Source organism: Melopsittacus undulatus, chromosome 11 (genome assembly GCF_012275295.1).
Source record: "Melopsittacus undulatus isolate bMelUnd1 chromosome 11, bMelUnd1.mat.Z, whole genome shotgun sequence".
Lineage (NCBI taxonomy): Eukaryota > Metazoa > Chordata > Aves > Psittaciformes > Psittaculidae > Melopsittacus > Melopsittacus undulatus.
The window spans coordinates 6,603,302-6,622,407 of record NC_047537.1 but is presented as its reverse complement, the minus strand read 5'-3'; the positions used below and the strand labels follow the sequence as shown (position 1 = coordinate 6,622,407).

Below are 19,106 nucleotides of genomic sequence, written 5' to 3'. Positions count from 1 at the left end.
TATGGCAGAGGGTTGGAACTTTTGAGCCCAAACCATTCTATGATTCAATACTGGTGTCCACCCAAGCTTTGGAGCACAGGGCTGCCCAAAGGGAGGATGCACAGCTCTGACCTCTTAATATCAAGCTGTGATTTAGAACCAAAGTACTTTAGAGCATCTTTCTGGTATTCAGTTATCTGAATATCATCAAAGTGTTGGGAAACCATTTGAACACACCAAAGCTTTAGTGGAAGGAGCTATTCTGGCTTGGCTTGGTCCTCAACATGTTGTGCATGTAGTACCAGAGTTGTTGAAATGGCTCCTGTCTCTTGGCCAGCTCAGTGGGTGTCAGAGCTATCTGTGTTCAGAGCCAGGTTTAAATGAGCACAGACTGACTGTTGTGAAATTACACATTGGTTATTCTCTAGAGTGCAGTATCCAAGGATATTAGATTGGGTTATACCCAATATAACCACAATCCTGCACTGAGATTTCTGAGACTTAGCTCTAACCTTGGATGATGAGGGTGAATTATCCACTATAATGGGACATCATCAAGGGGAAAAAGAGTAAAACCACACTTAGTGAGAAATTCACTTAGTTCAGTAAAGTCATGATTGTACCATAAAATCTATTTTGTAACAGGAAAATCACTTTAAATTATGGTGTTTTTAGGGTTAAACTACCATTCCAGTTCACTTAGTGGCACTGAGAGCACATAGCAGGCAGTCAGCATGAGTGGAGCATAAAGGCATGTTTATGCGTGTATTCTCTGGCCTTGCCAAATTACCACTTCTATGTATCAATATGGGACATAAAAACCCCCTTAAAAGACTTAATTGAATTTATGAAACATTTTTCAGGGGTTTTAGGAGAAAAATGGATTTCAAACCTGTTGGCTGTGTCCTTCATGGCTTTCTGCATCTCCGTACAGATCCCAGTGAGGGTGTGGGGTAACTGATGTTTTACCAACCGCATGAGGTCTTTCTATTCAGTGTTGAAAGCAAGTTTCCAACACCTCCACTCAGCCAAGACAAGCCTTGTCTGTACCTTACAGACGTATCATAAAGGATTAAATTGGATTCATTCCATTCTAATGTGGGCTGGATCTAGACGGTCTTTAAGGTCCCCCTCAACTCTGAGCACTCATTGAACAAAGAGTCATAGAATGGTTAAACACAAACACGTTTGTGATGATGTTTCATTTTAATTGTCTGATTCTAAGTAACACCATCAGACTTAGCATCGACCTAAGGTTCTAACAGGGAGGTGAGAAAGCTCCAGAAGAACCTTCCAGACAGGTTTAAAATGCTATAAAATAGTGACCATTTCTCACAGTGCTATGAAACAATGACAACTGACAGCATTATTATTCTTTTAACCTACCTTCTTTCAACAGTAGACAAACAATGTGGAAAGTGAATCACATTTGTGATTCTTTTAGGACCTGTTTATGACAACAAATAGTTTTCTAACAAACAGGACAAGTACAAATATAAAATTTCAAATGAGCCAACTTTAAAAAAAAAATCTGGATTTTTCACTTTCTCCAGTACCTTTTTTTCTGTAATAAATATTAAAAAACATCTTTTACATTACAGAAAATGTTAAATAAGTTATTTACCAAAAGATTATTGTTGTTTTTTTTGGTCAAAGGCTGATTTCATTAAGAGCTGAACAAATGTTTTTACATCAATAAATAGTAAGGCATAAAGAAGCAAAGAACAATCACAGGAGCAGTCTCTATGAATGGAATCTTCTCTTTCAGAGAATCCTTTTCTTGTTGGTATAGGAAGGTGATTTTTGATTCTCAGCTGGTGGGACCTGGTGAGAAAAGCAGTAACTATTGTTATTTCATAGTACTTCAAGTGCATTCAGTTTGTCCCTACCCCTGGGCCATGATGCAGCAAAAGGATCTGCAAATAGGAGCTTCTGTAAGAAGATTTCTGTAAGTAGGAAGAGTTTTTCTACGTCACCATTTTCTAACTCATAGGGCTGAGACAACAGGACAGAAAGGTGAGGAAAAGGGATGCATGGAAAAGCTCAGAGGAAATCTTAAGGAGGGGGTGGGAAACGTGCAATCGTTGAGTGGAGTGGCATGAGGAAAAGGAGGGGATGCAGGAGTCAGGAGATGTGTTACATCCTCCTGGGAGTAGAGTCCAAACCTTCTAGGAGAAATCAAATCTGAACAGTGATTACTTTAATAAACTGCATTAGCAAATAGCTGTTTGCAAAAGCTTTGCCTGTGGGTCTATATTTAAATAAAGGCACCACTAGTTATTAATACATACACAAGCTTTAAGTAATGGTGTCTTTGAACTTATTCAGTAGGCAAGTTATGGGACTGTGATCTGCTGAAATAAAAGTACCAGAAGAGGATGACAGATGAGTATTAATGTAGGGAAAGCACCAGAAAGGAGCAGGTTGATGTGCTCAGTCATAAAACTCTGATTCAAACATCAGATACTGCAGAATATTGCTAACATATAGATTGATTAGGCAGCAAACCTAAAGCAAATCAGACCAATTCTGCAGAATACTACTAACACAGCAATGCATATTTTTAATGAGTACATAAAAAAGGCATTTAATGCAACCAAAAATTGTACTTACTTCCAGGTTTCCTCTAGCCTTCTTCAAGACATCATGAGTTAAAGCCACTGGAAAGAAAGAGGAGAATCAGAAGAACACTGCACAGGCTTTCTCTATTCAAGTCCTAAATAAGGTGTGTAACCAGCAACTTGGCAGTCACACACCACTTCCACTTCCCTACTCACCAAAACCCAGAACTGTTTTCTCCCTCTTGAGCCCTGTTAAGAAGCTCAGGCTGCTGTACAACCCTCCAGCTGCAGCAACCTCAGATTAAGGGGCAGTGCTGCTCTAGGAGATGGTTACAGAAGAGGCAGAAGGACACGCACTGAAATAGCATTTCCTATCCCCAGCCTATGTTTCATCTAGTGCAGAATCTGCTTTTCTAATCCATAAGAACATGTGAAAACAGCCATAGCTCATCACTACAGTTAATGTCATAGACATGAACAGCCACCTGCAACATCGATGACCTGGTTCCCTTGATTCAAGTCATCAAGGGAAGACTTCCTGTTAATTTTAAGGGGAGGTAGTACATGATCTAACTACAGTTTGATCTGTTCAGTAGCTAATTTGGTCTGGGAAGGGGAGAAAAACTGTGCAGTGGAGAGATTATGTGGAATGATGTGTTGGGAAAGGGACAGATGGCAGAAGGAAGCCAGATCCTCCAACAGTTCAAGGACAAAGCAAGCTTTATATGCTTAGGGGAAATTATGTCAGTGGCTTGCTCTGAAGGCTTCCAAGTTTCCGCTATTCAGCTACTTTGCCTCTGTGGGGACAGCATGAGACCTGTGAAAGGAGGAGGGGATGCTTCTAAACAAAACTAATCTTAGAAATGCCAGGTTAAATAATGTGATTCTGTAATCTGTGTCAGGTCCATAACTGTGGAAAAATACCACTCACAAGTACCAATTGAATATTCCAGTCTCAAAAATAAACAATTTAGCCATAATAAAGATTTTTCATTACAATAATAACAATCCAACAACTCCAAGGGTATAGCTGTCATGAGATAATTATACCCTTGGCAGATTACTACAATTTGGCACTGCATTGTTACATGTTCAGAGGTTCAGATGAGGTTTATAAGCACAATCAGTTTTCTCGCCAGAGAAAGCATACAGAAGACTCCGAGCCACCAGAATGTTCCAGTCTCTGCATCTAAATAGATTTAGGAAGGCTCAAGTAAATAACAGGAGCAACCTGAATATCCTCAGTGGACTGGCCAGCTAACAGGATGTTAGGAGAAGGAAGGCAGCCAAAGTCACCTGCTGTGATGCTTTTGCTCTTACTAGCAAAGGAGAAAGGAAGAAATACCAAAACTAAGTGTAAGCATCCTAACAAAACCCAGCAGCTTCCTATGATCCCCCAGTTTTGTTGTATGCTTGGCCAGGAACTTGTGTACAGATGCAATTTAGAAACCTTTCTGAAATTGCTCTTTAAAGGCAAAGGTAATCTGACATCCATAATTCCCATAATCAGTGAAACTCACAGAAAATCATATCTAGGTCTTTCTGTGTAGCAGATTGCTCTGTGCTCATAAAGAACTCCACCAGTGAAGTCATTTCACCTGGCAAACTAGGTTTTTCTAAATCAAAAATATTAAATTCAGTGCATGAAGAGGCTTCAGTGTCACATCCTCTATCAGCCAAGCTGCTGCTAGCCAGGCAGGAGTTTGCATTGTGAAGATTGTAGAAAATACAGGCTTTGTTTTATAAGGACCTAGTTTAGATGAGGTTGAATGTCCTGAAAAGGAGTGAGTAAATTAAGGGGGAGATGTATTTCTTCCTGAGACCATGTAGTGGCTGTAGGGATACCATTCTGACCAGGAGGGTAAAATCTCTGCTGATTTATACTTTTGGAATTACCCAGTATGTCTAAGATGTCACTGGAAGTAGGAATAGACCAAATGAAACCAGCAGATACCCCACGGATATTATTCGGCCAGACATGCCAGAATAGGTTTGATTTTTATATATGACAAACCCAAACTGAGCAGTTTGAGTTTAAAACCTGAACAAAACATAATTTTGGATTTAACATATGTAATTTGTATATCATTTAGTAGAATCCCAGACTGGTTTGGATTGGGAGGAACCTTAAAGCTCATCCAGTTCTAACCCCTGCCAGGGACAGGGTAGCCACAGCTTCTCTCAGCAACCTGTGCCCAGAGGCTTACCACCCTCACTGGGAAGAGTTAATATCTAATCTAGTTAATATCTAGTTAATATCTAATTTAAATCTCCCATTTTGTCAGTTTAAAGCCATTCCCCCTTGTCTTGTCCCTACAGAGCCTTGTAAAAATCCATATTCTTGTTTATCCAGTTTTAGAAGTAGCCACAGACTACAAAAATCAAACAAGAACCAGGAATAAAGCATACACTTACACTGGTCAATGATGACTTTCTCCATGTTTTCCTTCAGCTGGTTTGTGGAATGCAAGCGTTTCACTGTGCTGTGTAACTTCTTCTCTTGCTCAGACAGTTTCTTCCGTAATCTAAATATTTCTGCTTTCATTCCATCATCCTAAATTGAGAGAAGAAAATGTAATATTAAAGTGTTATATGTAAGTATATTTTAGATGTATATCAGTATGAGATAACAGTATATTGTGCATGGCTAAATACTTTTGTACAAGAGCTTTAAGCTTCCTTAAAGGAGTGAAACATCACTGATTGCCTGTCCTTCTATGTTCACTTCCCCAGTGATACACATGATTTCCTATGATACTATAGGATACTATAGACAACTATAATTCTTAACTGGCTTTTACTGTAATTCATTTTCCTTCTAGTTCTGAGAAAAGTATTAACACCAGTGTCTATTCTGGTTTTCAGCTTCCTTTTTTGTCCTCCTCAACTAGAAAATGTAAGGAAGACTAGCGCTATGGCATCAGCAAGTATCCTGCCTACCAGGTTCAGAGCTTCCAGCTTCCTTCTCCAGTGTGCTGTTAATAGTTGATGCTGCCTTTATTGAAGAGCTAAAAAACATTGTACAAATGACAGGGACAATTCTATTGCAAAATTATTTAACAGTGTCACCGTTTAAGCTTCAGTTTTCATCATTCCAACCAAATCAGTGTTAGTATTTTGTAAAACAGGACTATGAGCAGCCCTGACACAGCCTGCCAGCATCATGGATCTTGATTCTCATGCAAACTTAAGCTTGTACATTTACTTCTTTTCTTGTGCCACTTGTTAACTAATAGTATCTTCTGGAATTTGCCCCTGGCATTTAGCTCTTCAGAAGAACTGATTACTCACAATTCCTGCGGGGCTGAAGAGAAGGCAGTGAATGCTCAGTATCTTTTAGACTCAAGCTTCAAGAGACAGGCTGCATTTAAAGACATCAGAAACAATCTGATATCTTTAAGATCTCAGGCTGTTAGATAAGAAACGCCAGGAAAGATTCTATTAGGTTCTAATTAGGCACAGTCCTGGGAATTCAGATACTCCACATGTTAAGGTTGGATTTTCAGAAGTGACTGATCCAGATCAAGAAGGTTTAAGATCTCTCTAACATTAAAGCATCAGATGCATCACACACCATGTGTGTGGGCTATGTTCAGATACTGCAATCCAGGCCAATATAAAGCTGTCTATAGAGATTATAGACATGATAAAAATGGAAGTATACACACTTGTCAAGACATCCTAAATATGGAGCTGAAACTTCAGTGAATATATTAGACAGCAGAGTTCATTCTTACTGCTTTTGTGATTTTACACATTGAAGGATGCTAGAAAATAACAGCAAAAATGTTATGAAAATGACATAGAAAATATTTACTTTTCCTAATGTTTGGGGTTATTTTCCCAGCAATATCCTGCTTCTTTTAAGGAAACACATACAGAAACCTCTCAGTGAAAACACTTCAGATTCATTTTCGGGCCAGACTTTGAAACAGTTTCGTTGCTGAGCGGTGCTATTATGACAGTATAGATAATTCATTCCTCATTCAGTTTACTTCCATTCATTTGCATAGTGCAATCCTTTTTAGTTAAAATGTTATAAAACTTGTCTGGGGCTTTTGTCACACTTGTAAAAAAGCATTCGATTTTACATCTTAGACACCCAAAATGTAATCTGAGCTACATTCTCCTTTTACATCAAAGTCGCTGGAGTTTCTCTTGTCACTAGGATATACAAAAACCAATTGAATTGTGTTCTATAGCAGGGACTCCAACCCTTTTCTTGATGAAACGGAGCATTTGCCTGCCTGGGTTTCCTGTATCATTGCAGATTACCTCTGTACTATAAAATGTATGTAAATAGAAGTGTAAATAAACACCTCAGTATGCAATGTGATAGAAAGACAGCAAGCATTCAGCCTTAGCCTTCAGTGATGGGAGCTGTAAATCCATGTAGCCAAAGACATCCAAGGCTTAGGAGTTTCAAAAGTTTTTTCCCAAATGACACATTACAGCCAGAAAAAAAAACCCAAACAAGTAAAACCACCCACAGCCAACCAAGAAACCCCACTAAACCCCACAACTCCCCCCAAAATGAAGCACAACAGTACCTGAGTGCCATGCGTGGTACCGTGTACCCCTTTCAGTGGAAGGGAAACTCTCCAAAGGAGTTTGAGTAAACGTGCAGCCTCTTCTAAGATCTGCTGTACTGTGTGAATATTTGCTGCAAAGCTCTGCAGTGCTGCCTGCTCTGGTACCTGTGGCACAGGATTAGAGACATGGTAAATTTTATGCTTAAAACGTTATGAAAATGTAATCTTAATTAATGGTTTAAACCCCATCGGTATTTTGATTTTGTATTGAAGATGATGTACACAACTATTGTGTGCCACAAAAGCTAATTTGTTGGTTTACAAAGACTGCTGAATTATGCATTATCTGAGAATCTCACGGAGGGAGGGGATTTATCCTAATCAATAACCATGATTAATAATAGATTATATTTACTGGAGTTGCTATGCCACATGGTAATAGTTGGCAACCCTTTTCTCTCTCCATTTGCATTTCGTGTCATGTTATTTGAAAGTCAAATGATTACAGACATCAATTTAAGCAATATAGATGTTTCTTCCTTAGCAGACCCTTTAAACTGTTCCATTTAATGCTAAAAGAACTATCAGGACACACATAAAATGTTTTCCTCTGCTGACAGATGAGAAAACCAAATTGAAGAAATTGCATAAATGTGAAATAAAGGAGGGGAAGAATGCAAGGGTTGGAAATGAATTACCAGAGCAATGGTGATACAGAAGGAGGAAGGGTAATGAAAGAAAAGCATTCACAGTTCCTGCCCCATGCAGCATTCCATTTGAATATGTAGTTAGCATTCTTATCTAACCAGAACCCTTCTGCCACATAAAATAACCCATTTGCTAAGCAGTCTGAAATTTCAGTGATGTAAAGCTTGATAGAAAACTGCAAATGGTGAAACTTTCTGCTTTTATCTTTACACCAACACCACAAGTTACAAACTTAGCCAGATTACTTTTGCAGTCATTATCAGGATCTTAACTAGGTCATTTGAAGATATATGATACTTCAGAGAGTCTCAAGTGTCATTCAGACATCATTTAACTGTGTGAGCACACATGTGATCCCACAAAAGTTGTTCCGGATTGGTGAAGACTGCATCTTCAATACCTTTACTAATTAGGACTGGAAAAATAAGTAGTGCAGATTTACCCATGCAGTTAAGACCTTCTGGTTTTTGAAGAGCAATAAGCATGTTTTTTTTACACATTTATATTATCATAAAATCATAAGGGTGAAAGGACCTTCATTAGTCACCTCATTTACTTCCCCACTCCAAGGCAGGAAAGCATTACATGTAATCTTTCAAGCATTCACATAATCTGTTCTTACAAGCACCCTTCATTCCAGTGTTTCATTATTTTATGTGTTTTAAATGCCTAATCCAGGCTTTTCTATTGTTGTTCCTTAGCTCCTTATTAACTGCCATGGACATGTACAGATTGTTCTTCCCCTGTTGTTGAAGCTTGTAGGTACATTTGTCTTATTCAGTCCATCCCAAACCTGCTGTCATCAACTGTATCCCGAAATTAACAGTATTAAATAAGAAAAATTAGCATTAACAAACACTAGTTCTCTTGATTCTAGAGGAAAAGGATTGACATTATTCAATACAAGGCAAACATTTTATTAGTTTACGAATTATTATGTTTTAAGACTACAGCAAGAGGACTGTGATTTGATACTGCTGTGTCACACGTGACAGTGCCTTAGTGACAGTGTTTAATCATTAATGGGATATCCAAGCTCCTGATACTGCTCAAGCATTCAACTGCTTCCAGGAATTGGAAACATATTAAAAAGCTTCCCTAACACGAAACAAGCCTCATTAGTATACATCAGTCATTGATGTACAGTTAGAACCTGGTGTTACCAAGTAGGGAACTTCATCAGCTGCATATCAGATTTCTTTTAACTGTCTCATAGTTCCTGGGTTTACACCAAGTCTTCATTACAAGAAAATCTCCTTAATTATTTTTATCCTTAGGTTACTGATATGTACACCTAGTTTAAGCCCTTTCTAAAGCATTGCAGTTTTTTGTTGGTTTTGTTTGGCTTTATTACTTCCAGTGTAACAATCACATATTCCCAGAGTGAAAACAAGTAGTTTCACCTCAAGTTGCAAGTAGAAGTGCGATTGCTTATTAAAGGATCAGAATTAACTAATTCACCCATAGCTTCATTAACCCAGAATCATAACTAGGTGCCAGCTTGTCAGGCTGGAGGTGTCCTGACAGAGTGACTCAGTTGCCTACTGCACCATTAACCTAGTTCTTTGCTTTTGTAACCTACGCATTTTGCACCTCTAGGTAATTCACCATCCCTTAACAGTTCTCAGTGCTTACCTTTATTCCAGGCTCCTGCAGTTTCGTACCAGTGACCTCTCTTAAAGGAATCTCCATTTCTGCTAAAACCTGTTGCCCTTCTGAAATCCGCTTCCGTAGAGCATTATAATCCTCAATCAAGCCAAGAACGTGGCGCCCGTTTTTGTCTGCCCACATCCGATGCCCGGGCACGAGGCGAGGGGTGCAAGCTGTGCTGGAGGATGAGGTGCTACTGCAGTGTGAAGTGCTGTCTACGTCGTCTTTAGAGGCTGAGTGTGTACCTGGAGCAGAAAGAGAGTTTTAATCCTTACATATAGAACTATCCATCCTATGATTCTATGACACTAGACTCATCTTAAACAGCAAGCCTAGGTTATTGATAACACATACGTTAAAGATAACGTTGGAATGTACCTGGTTTCACCAGTGAAATGCAATGTCCGTGCTTCTGCACCTCACAAATCTTTCTGCTGGCAGCAGGGCATTTGCAACGATTTTCTATATATAAAAACAGGACAAGGGAGAGTACATAACATTAACATGCATAAAAAACAACTCATAACTCTGTGTCTGTTCCCTTTTTTTGCTGATGCTGCATTTGGACTCAGGAAGCAAAGAAACACAGTTAATTTTCTAGTACCGCACCATCTATCTTCCAGTATTTACCCACATTTTTCTTTTTAGCCTCTATCCCAAGTCCTAGGTACCTCCCAAAATCAAATCTAAAATGCATCCTGATGAAGACATTTTAATCAACAAATGCAATCTTCTCATTAACACCACAAGCATGACACCTTCCACAGCTACAGCATAAAGATCCTATCTGTATTCCCCTCTCTTCAGACCTTCCAAGTCCCCTAAGTACCTATGAGTAAAGACTAGTCATGGTACACGTAAAAAGCTAAGAAATTTAGCTGTTGACATTCCAAGGAGTTTTTCTGGTCCACATCAAACCAAGCTGCTATAACTCAATTCACCATTTTCTTAAAGAAATAAGGAGCATCTCCAGTTCCTCTCTGTTCTACCTGACACAGGTCAAAAGCAACATCTAGGTTTCTATCTAGAACCAGGAACAAATGTAATTTGGGGATATTGCTGATACAGGTTCCCCACCATAGCTGTTCCACACCTACTTGATCATGACTGACCCTAAGAAACCATTCCCATATGGAGCACAGGCTGTAATTTAGTGTTCAAGTATGAAGTGCACGGAGAAAGGTAGCAACCCATAAATGCCATTTGCTACATTCAGCATCTTTCTTTGTTGTACAGAGTAGAGTTATGCTCATTATGTATTTCATCTGAAGTATGATGCTGACTGGATGTATATCCAGTCATGATACGGACACACAAATAAGGTGGTAAAAACCCCTGTTGTGTCTCACAAGCTCTCACACTAATCCTCTGGCTGATGCTGTTCTGTATGGTACGTAAGATTTAAGTAGTCTTGTTCAGCTGTATGGACCCAAAAAGCCCCGTTATTATTGGTTCCCATAACACGATGTAAACCTAAAAGCAGTAAGAGAGGTGGCTTTATGCTGGAAGTATGGAAAGCTGTTACTATGCAAAATACTTCAGCAGCAAGGAAAGAACATTCTTGTGCCCTCTGTATCCCACATACATCTATACTGGAACAATAATCTAACCCTGAGTGTAAACATTACATTTTCCCTGATTTGCTAAAGCAGTATCACTTAACAGTGATTGAAATAAAGGTAAAGTATTCCTCAAGGGCAAAAAGGGAACAACTGATATATAAAAAACCCCATTTACTGCACTTATTGATCATTCTTGAGTAATACATACTTGCCCTTAGCAAACATTATAGAGCTCTGCATCAAAAAAAGAACCCCTATGTAAGCAAAATGTATAGCAATTTAATGTAGACAACCTTCCATCCAGAGCCTTGTCTGCAAATGCTTTTCTGGAAGGAAAAGGAAGTGACAGTTGGAAGCTGTAAGACAGTGTGTATTTCACCACATTGAAATGCTCTAAGAGAAAAGGGATCTGGAAGGCTGATGGGCAGCTCCTACACATACAGTTGATGTTGTACAAGGCTTTAAGAGCATCTGTAAAGGACAAAGCACAGGTTTTACAGGATAACAAAAGCATGTATCGCACAGTACCATTCATTCCTGCATAATGCTGAGATTCTTGTCTCAAAAGATAGTTGATATTTAGAGCTGACACTGCTTTCACTTCCTCTTTCTTGTCTTTTGAAAGCTGTTCCTCTAGTTTTTCATGCAAAGACTTGTTTGTCTCGATGCTCCTCTCAAGTTGCACTCGTAAACTCTGTATTTCAGTCAACAGCTCGTGTAAGTCAAGTGGATTATTCCGATCCTTCCGGAATTCTTCTGCTGCATCACATCTGGGATCTGAGACAATTTGCACAGAAACACTTCACATCTTTAACAATTAAAATAATATTAGCTAGGATCAGAATGCTGAGCAAATAAATTATAGCCAGCCTTATCCTTGGTATTATGAATTAACTACAAACAGCATTAAGATAATGGTTTGACACAAAAGCATGTCTTAATTGTTTTTACCCTTGAAAGGTTTAAAAAGCCCCAAATTATCTTTCACTTTGTCCATAAAAGCTAAGAAGCCAAAAGCAAAAAAAAAACAACAACCCACAATAAAAACAAACATGAAGAGGATTTACGAAGTGCATTAATGCACAGTCTGGGGGAAGCAAAAGGAATACATAATCTTGGATCTCAGAGGAGGGATGAAGTAGACTTAGGAGTTTCATTTTATACACAGAAGAGCAAAGGAAATACTAGTGATCACCTGGCAACCACAGGAACAAATCTGAACCTGGAAAGCAAAGGCTGTGTTTGTCTTTCCATAGAAGGAGGTCAGTACACAAACAATTCTATGTATTCTTTCATGCTGAAATCCAACTGTTCTCCAGACACTGGGGAGGTGCTCAGCTGCATGAGTAGAGTGCTGCTACTCTCTAATTACATTACCAGTTCTGCAAGGAGATTTAGTTCCATCCTTGAGCTAACTTGGGCTTAAAGCCTTATGCCAACAGGGCTCTTCTGCTGCAGCTATGCATGAAATACAAGTGATGGCAGGGCATATTACTTAAAGTTGCAGGAAGAAAAAAAGTCAACTTTTACAAACACTTCCAGTGGGAAATCTGCTGGATATCATAATGAGTAAGCAGCAATGAACAGCATTCCACTTCTCTACCTAACCACACCAACAGCTATGTGATAGTATGGATTTCTTAACAGGGGTAGGAAGAACTTATGTCAGTATTACTCCTACTCCTCACCTGCAGTGACAGAAAAGCAGGCAGGAAGTAATTAAACATCTCGTTCAGAAGGCAGTGCCAGCACTTCTGCCCTCCCTAGGGAGAAGACACTACCCTTGGATTCAGACAAGAGAAAGCACAACCTGAGTAAGCACTACCGGTGAGGATGCAGCAGCATGTGTTTAGATGACAAGTAAATATCAGAATCTAGATGACAAGTAAAGCTCCCCATGAAGCTTATCCAGCTACTGAGCTACTGAACCTCAGTATTTGTTTTTAGCTTAGACAAAAAGCTCAAGGAAACTTGGGTGTGCCAAGTCAGAACACAGCACAAATCTCAATCTCACAGCTACATTCCAAAGGTAAAAAGCAGTATTTTATCAAGTTGTCAGCTCTTTGCATAGCAGAGGCAAGTAGAAACAGCAGCCTAACCAACTGTTCTTTTGACAGGGTCATATTCAGAGAGCAAAGGGTTGCAAGGGCTAAGGGTGTAGAAACAATGTGCATTTATACCTGTCCTCTTCCTTCTTGCTTCTTCCAGCTTCTCATAAACCTTGATCTCAGTTCGGAGCGACTGCAGTAACTTCTCATTCTCAGAGAACTGATGTTGCTTTACATTAATTTCTGTTTGCAACCTGTGAAATCCCAGTAAATACCTAAGTTAAAAGTTCAATTTGCTCCAAAATCTAAAATGCATTCCCCCTTCCTCAATCATTCTTCCCTTGCCTTTGGAATATATCTGTGCATCTCATTCATGTTAATGGCTATGGCTAAACACGTGCTTGTCACACTGACAATTTTCTTCTCTAAATGAATGTCTAAATGTGGACAGAATCAATACCTGTTTAACTCATTACGACTGCTGTAAATTTGACATGTCAGATATCTGGTTTCATCTTCCTTTTGGCCAATTTGTTTTTGCAGCCTTTCATTTTCTCTCTTGATACATTCATAATCCTCATGAAGATGCTCAATGATTGCATTCTTTTTAGAAAGAGATTCTCTCAGCTTTTCATTTTCCTTCTGTTTATCTGAAACAAGAAACACACCAGATATTTACAAAGCCCACAGCCCACCAAAGCTATGCTCTTTAACAAAACCAGCTTTTTCAGAGACTGCCAGAAAATCACAGCTGCTCTTCTGAGTTTTAGGATCTCAGTATTTCAATTTTCTAATGACTTTTGCTAGATAACATTTTCTGTAATAGGACTTAGAATGGCTCAATAAAAACCTGTGAACAGCCTTCTAGGCCAAATGCCCCCAGCACCTCTTGGGATTTGCTCAGAAGGACAGCATTCAGCAACCAATGGATCCCGAAGCAGGCACATGAATTTTGCCAATCCTCATCAAATAATGGATTTGACTTCTCTTGAGGAGGAAAAAATCTCAGTGGGATTGTTTTAGGGCATACTGTATCCATGTTGTTCCTCCCTGTCCTCTGCTTCCCAGCCCCATTTATCTGCCAAACATACTACGTATCAGTCCTTCCCTTGGCACAAGCTATTTCCCAAACTGGTCCTGTGACATGGAATTGCTGATAGGGACAACTGAACATCGAGGCAGCTACAATCATAGAGGCTTAATGGGACCCAAAGTTTTCCACGATCCTATGTTTAGCACTGGAAAAGACAGTGTCAATCTTGGCAATGAAACAATCATTCCATCTCCCAATAGCTAGAACCCTTCCCTCATCTTCAGTAGTCTTGTTGAAAGCATATGAAAATAGTAACCCCTCTATGTTGTTAAAAATGTACATCACCAGCCCTTCACTACCGAAAGGCCAAGCTAAGACTATACAGAAAGCACCTGAGACCAAAACATACAGGAGGTATCTAAGAGGCTTTTCTTTCTTTAATGAATCCAGGACTAAAAAGAAAAGAAGCTCCCAAACTCCAGAAATACTGACATTATTTTTACACACAAGGGCAACAATATTCTATTCATCATGGTTCTTCTAAGAAACAAACCCTGATATTATCAGCTCATATTGTCAACGTGGAAACAAAAGCAGGAATATATTAATTAAACAAGTAGAACTTGAAGACACTGATAAGCACCAAGATGTACCAGAACAAATGAGGGAATATATAACTCTGGAAGAGGCACCAGTGCTTTTACACAACCTGAAATCATGGAGACTTACTTATAAACTAATTGTGGCTTCAGCTGCTTTTAAAAAGCTACATGGTAAGTTGTTCATTGTCCTGGATGAAAAGGAGAGGGAAGACTTTAATATTCTCTCTTCACAGGTGTGAAAATGAGGGAAGTTGAAAGTTAATCTCGGAGATTACAAATACTTACAAATGGATTCCCTCAGTTCTGCTCTCTTCTGAAGTGTTTTCAAAAAGATGGCTTGGTCATAGAATGGAATGGTTAGGGTTGGAAAAGACCTTAAGATCATCTAGTTCCAACCCTGGACCGGCCTGTCCAGTCAAGCCTCTGTAGCAGACTATGGAATCTAAGTGTAATTCGTTTGCTTCCCTTTGCAACTGTTCTGCACTAACTGGTCTCATTTTCAGCAATAATGCTATTCTATGGATTGTTTTTAAAAGGGTTTCAGAATTAAAGCATTGGGAAAAAGGAGGAAGAAAACAGTAATAAAAGGCACAGAGGGAAGAGGAAAAAGGATGTATTGAACCAAAAGGAATGCAAAAAGAAGCAAGGAGAAATGAAAGGGAATATCAAATGGAAAATGCTACAAAACAACAGAAAGAAGGAGTAGTACTACTACTTCTTTATCATTGTTAACTCCAGTTTGAATGCTTATGGCTGAGCATGGAATTTCAGGGGTGGGAAGAACAGTTAAGTCAGTTTAATGAATGGCCTGTTAATATTTCATTGTTTTCCGATGTGGAATGACTTGCTGTCGTTCTTACCTCTGGATCCTTTCGCTAGCATTGCATTCAGAACTTGATTTTGCTTCCTCAGGAAATGTATTTCAGAAGTCAAGGAATTATGCTGCTCTGAGCCATGGTTAAAAATGTTTGCAGAACCTATAAATATATACACAGAAAAGATGATTTATGACTCATCTCTAGGTCATTAAAGATTAAACCTTCCAAACAAGAACAATTTGAGAAATTGCAGAAATTGCAGAAATTGAGAAATTGTGTCTAAAACTTAGATAACTGAGCCAATGTGGATCAACCATCATGGGGAGAAATGGGCACCACCCATTAATATATCTATGTACTCATTAATATGTCTTCTACACACCTCTGCAGATGAGATGCCCTGTCCTCCAAAGGGAAGTACTACTCTCCAGTGCTTCCATGAGAAGTTCTGAGTAACCAGCACAGACTTAGGTGTCTAACTTTTAGAAACTTAAGAATCCTACTCTGAGGATCTTTCTTATTGGACTAGTTGTATAAAGTGTTAACTTGTGTGTCCAGTCAAATTCAGCCTAGGTTATCCTCACAACATACTGTATCTTTGTTACTCATCCCATAGCAATGTGCAATGTTACAGTACAGTCTGAGAAGTGACACATTCCACTCTCAAGGGGGCTGCTTCTAAAATCAAGTCAAGTAATTGTTATTGCCCTTTATAACCTGCTTATGGTCAGTAAAGCACTTCAGGACCCACCGGAATTAATGTTACTATTAAGAATAGTTTCCAGTTGATTGTTTATCCCAGTATATCCTACACTTTAAAGCTTCAGACAACTTACATGAGTGTCAACTATTTGGTTAATGGAGAAATAACCAGCTGACACAAAAATTAGCTGAATATATGAGGAGGATGCCTTTCAGCTCTGATAGTTCACTTCAATTTGAGGTGCTGCACTTCCTCTGAGTAATCTCATTTTTATTGTAATCCCAATTGAAGCTTTTACCCACTACCTAACTGGGATGTAGTGTGCCATGATATGCACCTCTTCTCATTACTGAAAGACTCAAAGGCTCTAGAAGCCTGGCACTAATGGCATTTTGCTATCTATATGTTAAAGAGTAGAAGTAGCTATGCGAACTCAAAAGGCTTTTCCCTTTCAGATTCTAACAAAGCAATTCAACCTGAAGTGGCAAGGCTTGATGGTCTCATCTTGATTCTAATTTAATTTATTGCCCATCACCCAGCTTTATCCTATTTGACAAGTTATGCTATCACAGTTCTACTGAAAGGCTTTAGAATATAACTACCAGTTATCTTACATAATAAGGGATAATGTAGAGCCAGTGGTAATAGGGCCACAATCCTGCAATTTGACCCACTGCCGAGACGACTACTTCTGTGCAGAGCCCTGCTGACATCAATTACGCTCTCCATAGATGCAAAAGGTCCATCTAACCACAGTAAAGTGGAGCATCAGGGCCTACAATTGCAATACACTTGAGTTTTCATTATGTTTTGTGCTGAAAAAAGTGAGTGCTAAGGAAGCATACCTTGATGGTTTCAAAGAAAACACTGACTGAAAGACAGGCACTGCTGAAAATCACAGCCAAGAGGAAGGCAATATTCATTCCCAGGAAGGCAAAATAAAGGCATACTAAAGCTGAAGTCTGAGTAGATACGTTAGTTACTTATGGGCTAAACATAAGGCAAACAAAACCCCCTTTTAATGTTAACTGCCATTAATAAGATCTGAAACCTTGGAAACTCAAAATTAAACCTTTGATTTGATTTGGAAGCCTAGCATTTGAAATTATAGAAGCAATTATTTCAGTTCTCCTTGCACTGCAAACCTCAGCTCTACAGTAATGATGTAGTCATTACCAGCACTCGAGTCATTTATAGAATACTAGAAGCCCAGAGGCATTTAAACACTTACAGAATCTAAATATTAGAAATAGTATAGCAAAAATAGTGGGCAGATGTGTGTACATACAACCATCTAATATTTAGCAAACAAGAATAAATCTGTGCATTAACTTTGATTGAACAAACAATAATCACACAAATTTAACAGGCTTTCGTCAGCAATTAAGCATGTTACAACTTGCTTTTGGTTTTTGATGGAAAACAAACTAAAGATATTAAGTTTAAACATTGAGCTATTATGTCCCAAAGCTAAAATCTGCTTCAGTTTCACTATGGGACTCATTTTTGCCCTTAAAGTCAAAAAAAAAAGCCCATCTATTAGGGAAAAAAAAGGCATCATTACTAGGAGAGAGGATATCCATATTGATAACATGAAACAGATCTTCAAAACAAACAGGAAGCACTGAGAGATCATAGTAACAAAAATGAGCTGTTCTAACAGGTAGTTTCTTCTTTCTCTTCCAGATTTCCCCTCCATGCATTTGTAGATGCACTAAGGCAACAAGAAGACAGATGGAAGGTACAAGACAGTTTATAAAGAAAATATACTTTCACTGCATTAATGGATGCCCTTGCCAGAATCTTTATGAAGCTGTAAAAGAGTTGGAAGTGTTTCAGTGTGGTTATTTCATGGGAACAGTATGCCTTTCCAGCAGCGTAAATACTTCATGAATGAAATGGATGCTTTTATACACCTTTCCATCACTGTAAATTATTCCTGAAAGCCAACTGCTATTTGCAGGTAGTCTCCATTTAAACAACAACAGAAGTGGATCATGGGGATGATGTAAAACATAATGAATCTAATGTCAACATTAGTGAAACTGAGTAAAAGGAAAGCATGTAGATATTTATTGCCTGCTTCCAGTCTGAGTAATATTGCATATTAATCAGTTGTCCTATGGGGAAAAACGTGGGAAGGAGAACAAGAATAGAATGAAGATTAGGAAAGTATGCCTGGTATGGTGTGCTTGAAAAGGTGCTGCAAAAGGATCCCCAGTGAGAGCCTGGCTACCCTCCTGTGAGAAGTTTTAAAGGTACCACAGAGTTTGGGTTTCAGAGACGCTGAACACAAGCAGTGGTGAGCTGTGACTCTGAATTTGCATGCCTATTTTTAGTGGTTTTCATTCACTGCTTTATTTTAGAGTTTGGAATGAAAACCAATTTCCATCAGTTGCTGTCAGGTTTTTCTTATTAACTCGGGATGTTATTTTGTGCAGAAGACATTTCTGACACCAATCAATTCAAATGACAAGCTGGACCTAGGCTCTGTCTTACAGATATTTTGTCCCTGTATATGAATACAAGCTGGCTTTAAAGCACTCAGAACATTCCAGAGAAGGCATCTCCCAACAGTCAGTGGTGCTGTACTGACCACCCCAGGTATACACGGAGTAAGCACAGGAAAGCTAATTCCACAGAATTCCTACTTTGGATCAAAAGCAGCAATGTAATTTAGAACAAAGCACCTCCTCCTATATTCCGAGTGGGTCCAGGCCTCACTGAAACTGTGTTGGTAAAATGGGCTTCCTCTCCTGCAACTATCCCTCGCTGCACATGGCAGAGAATTAAGATGACATCCTAGAATCCATGAACATTACAACAATAATGATATCCCAAAGGCACAAAAAAGGAACAAAAAAAAAAGCAGGCTATTTGTTGGTAACAGAAGTAGGAAGGTTTCAATTC

General features: G+C 38.9%; 1 protein-coding gene across 1 annotated transcript in view; it reads right to left on the bottom strand.

Annotated features, from left to right (window-relative positions):
* Window positions 1-1,166: 1,166 nt before the first annotated feature.
* The window catches only part of CDK5RAP2 (CDK5 regulatory subunit associated protein 2), a 78,796-nt gene continuing 60,856 nt past the window's right edge, over window positions 1,167-19,106 (bottom strand). The window contains exons 30-39 of the mRNA XM_031045891.2: window positions 15,536-15,652; window positions 13,501-13,690; window positions 13,173-13,294; window positions 11,521-11,769; window positions 9,809-9,892; window positions 9,416-9,675; window positions 7,091-7,237; window positions 4,956-5,094; window positions 2,593-2,639; window positions 1,167-1,803 (exon numbers count right to left, since the gene is read on the bottom strand). Of these exons, the coding sequence (XP_030901751.2) occupies window positions 1,744-1,803; window positions 2,593-2,639; window positions 4,956-5,094; window positions 7,091-7,237; window positions 9,416-9,675; window positions 9,809-9,892; window positions 11,521-11,769; window positions 13,173-13,294; window positions 13,501-13,690; window positions 15,536-15,652 (1,415 nt within the window). The 3' untranslated portion in view covers window positions 1,167-1,743. The remainder of the gene's footprint in view (window positions 1,804-2,592; window positions 2,640-4,955; window positions 5,095-7,090; window positions 7,238-9,415; window positions 9,676-9,808; window positions 9,893-11,520; window positions 11,770-13,172; window positions 13,295-13,500; window positions 13,691-15,535; window positions 15,653-19,106) is intronic.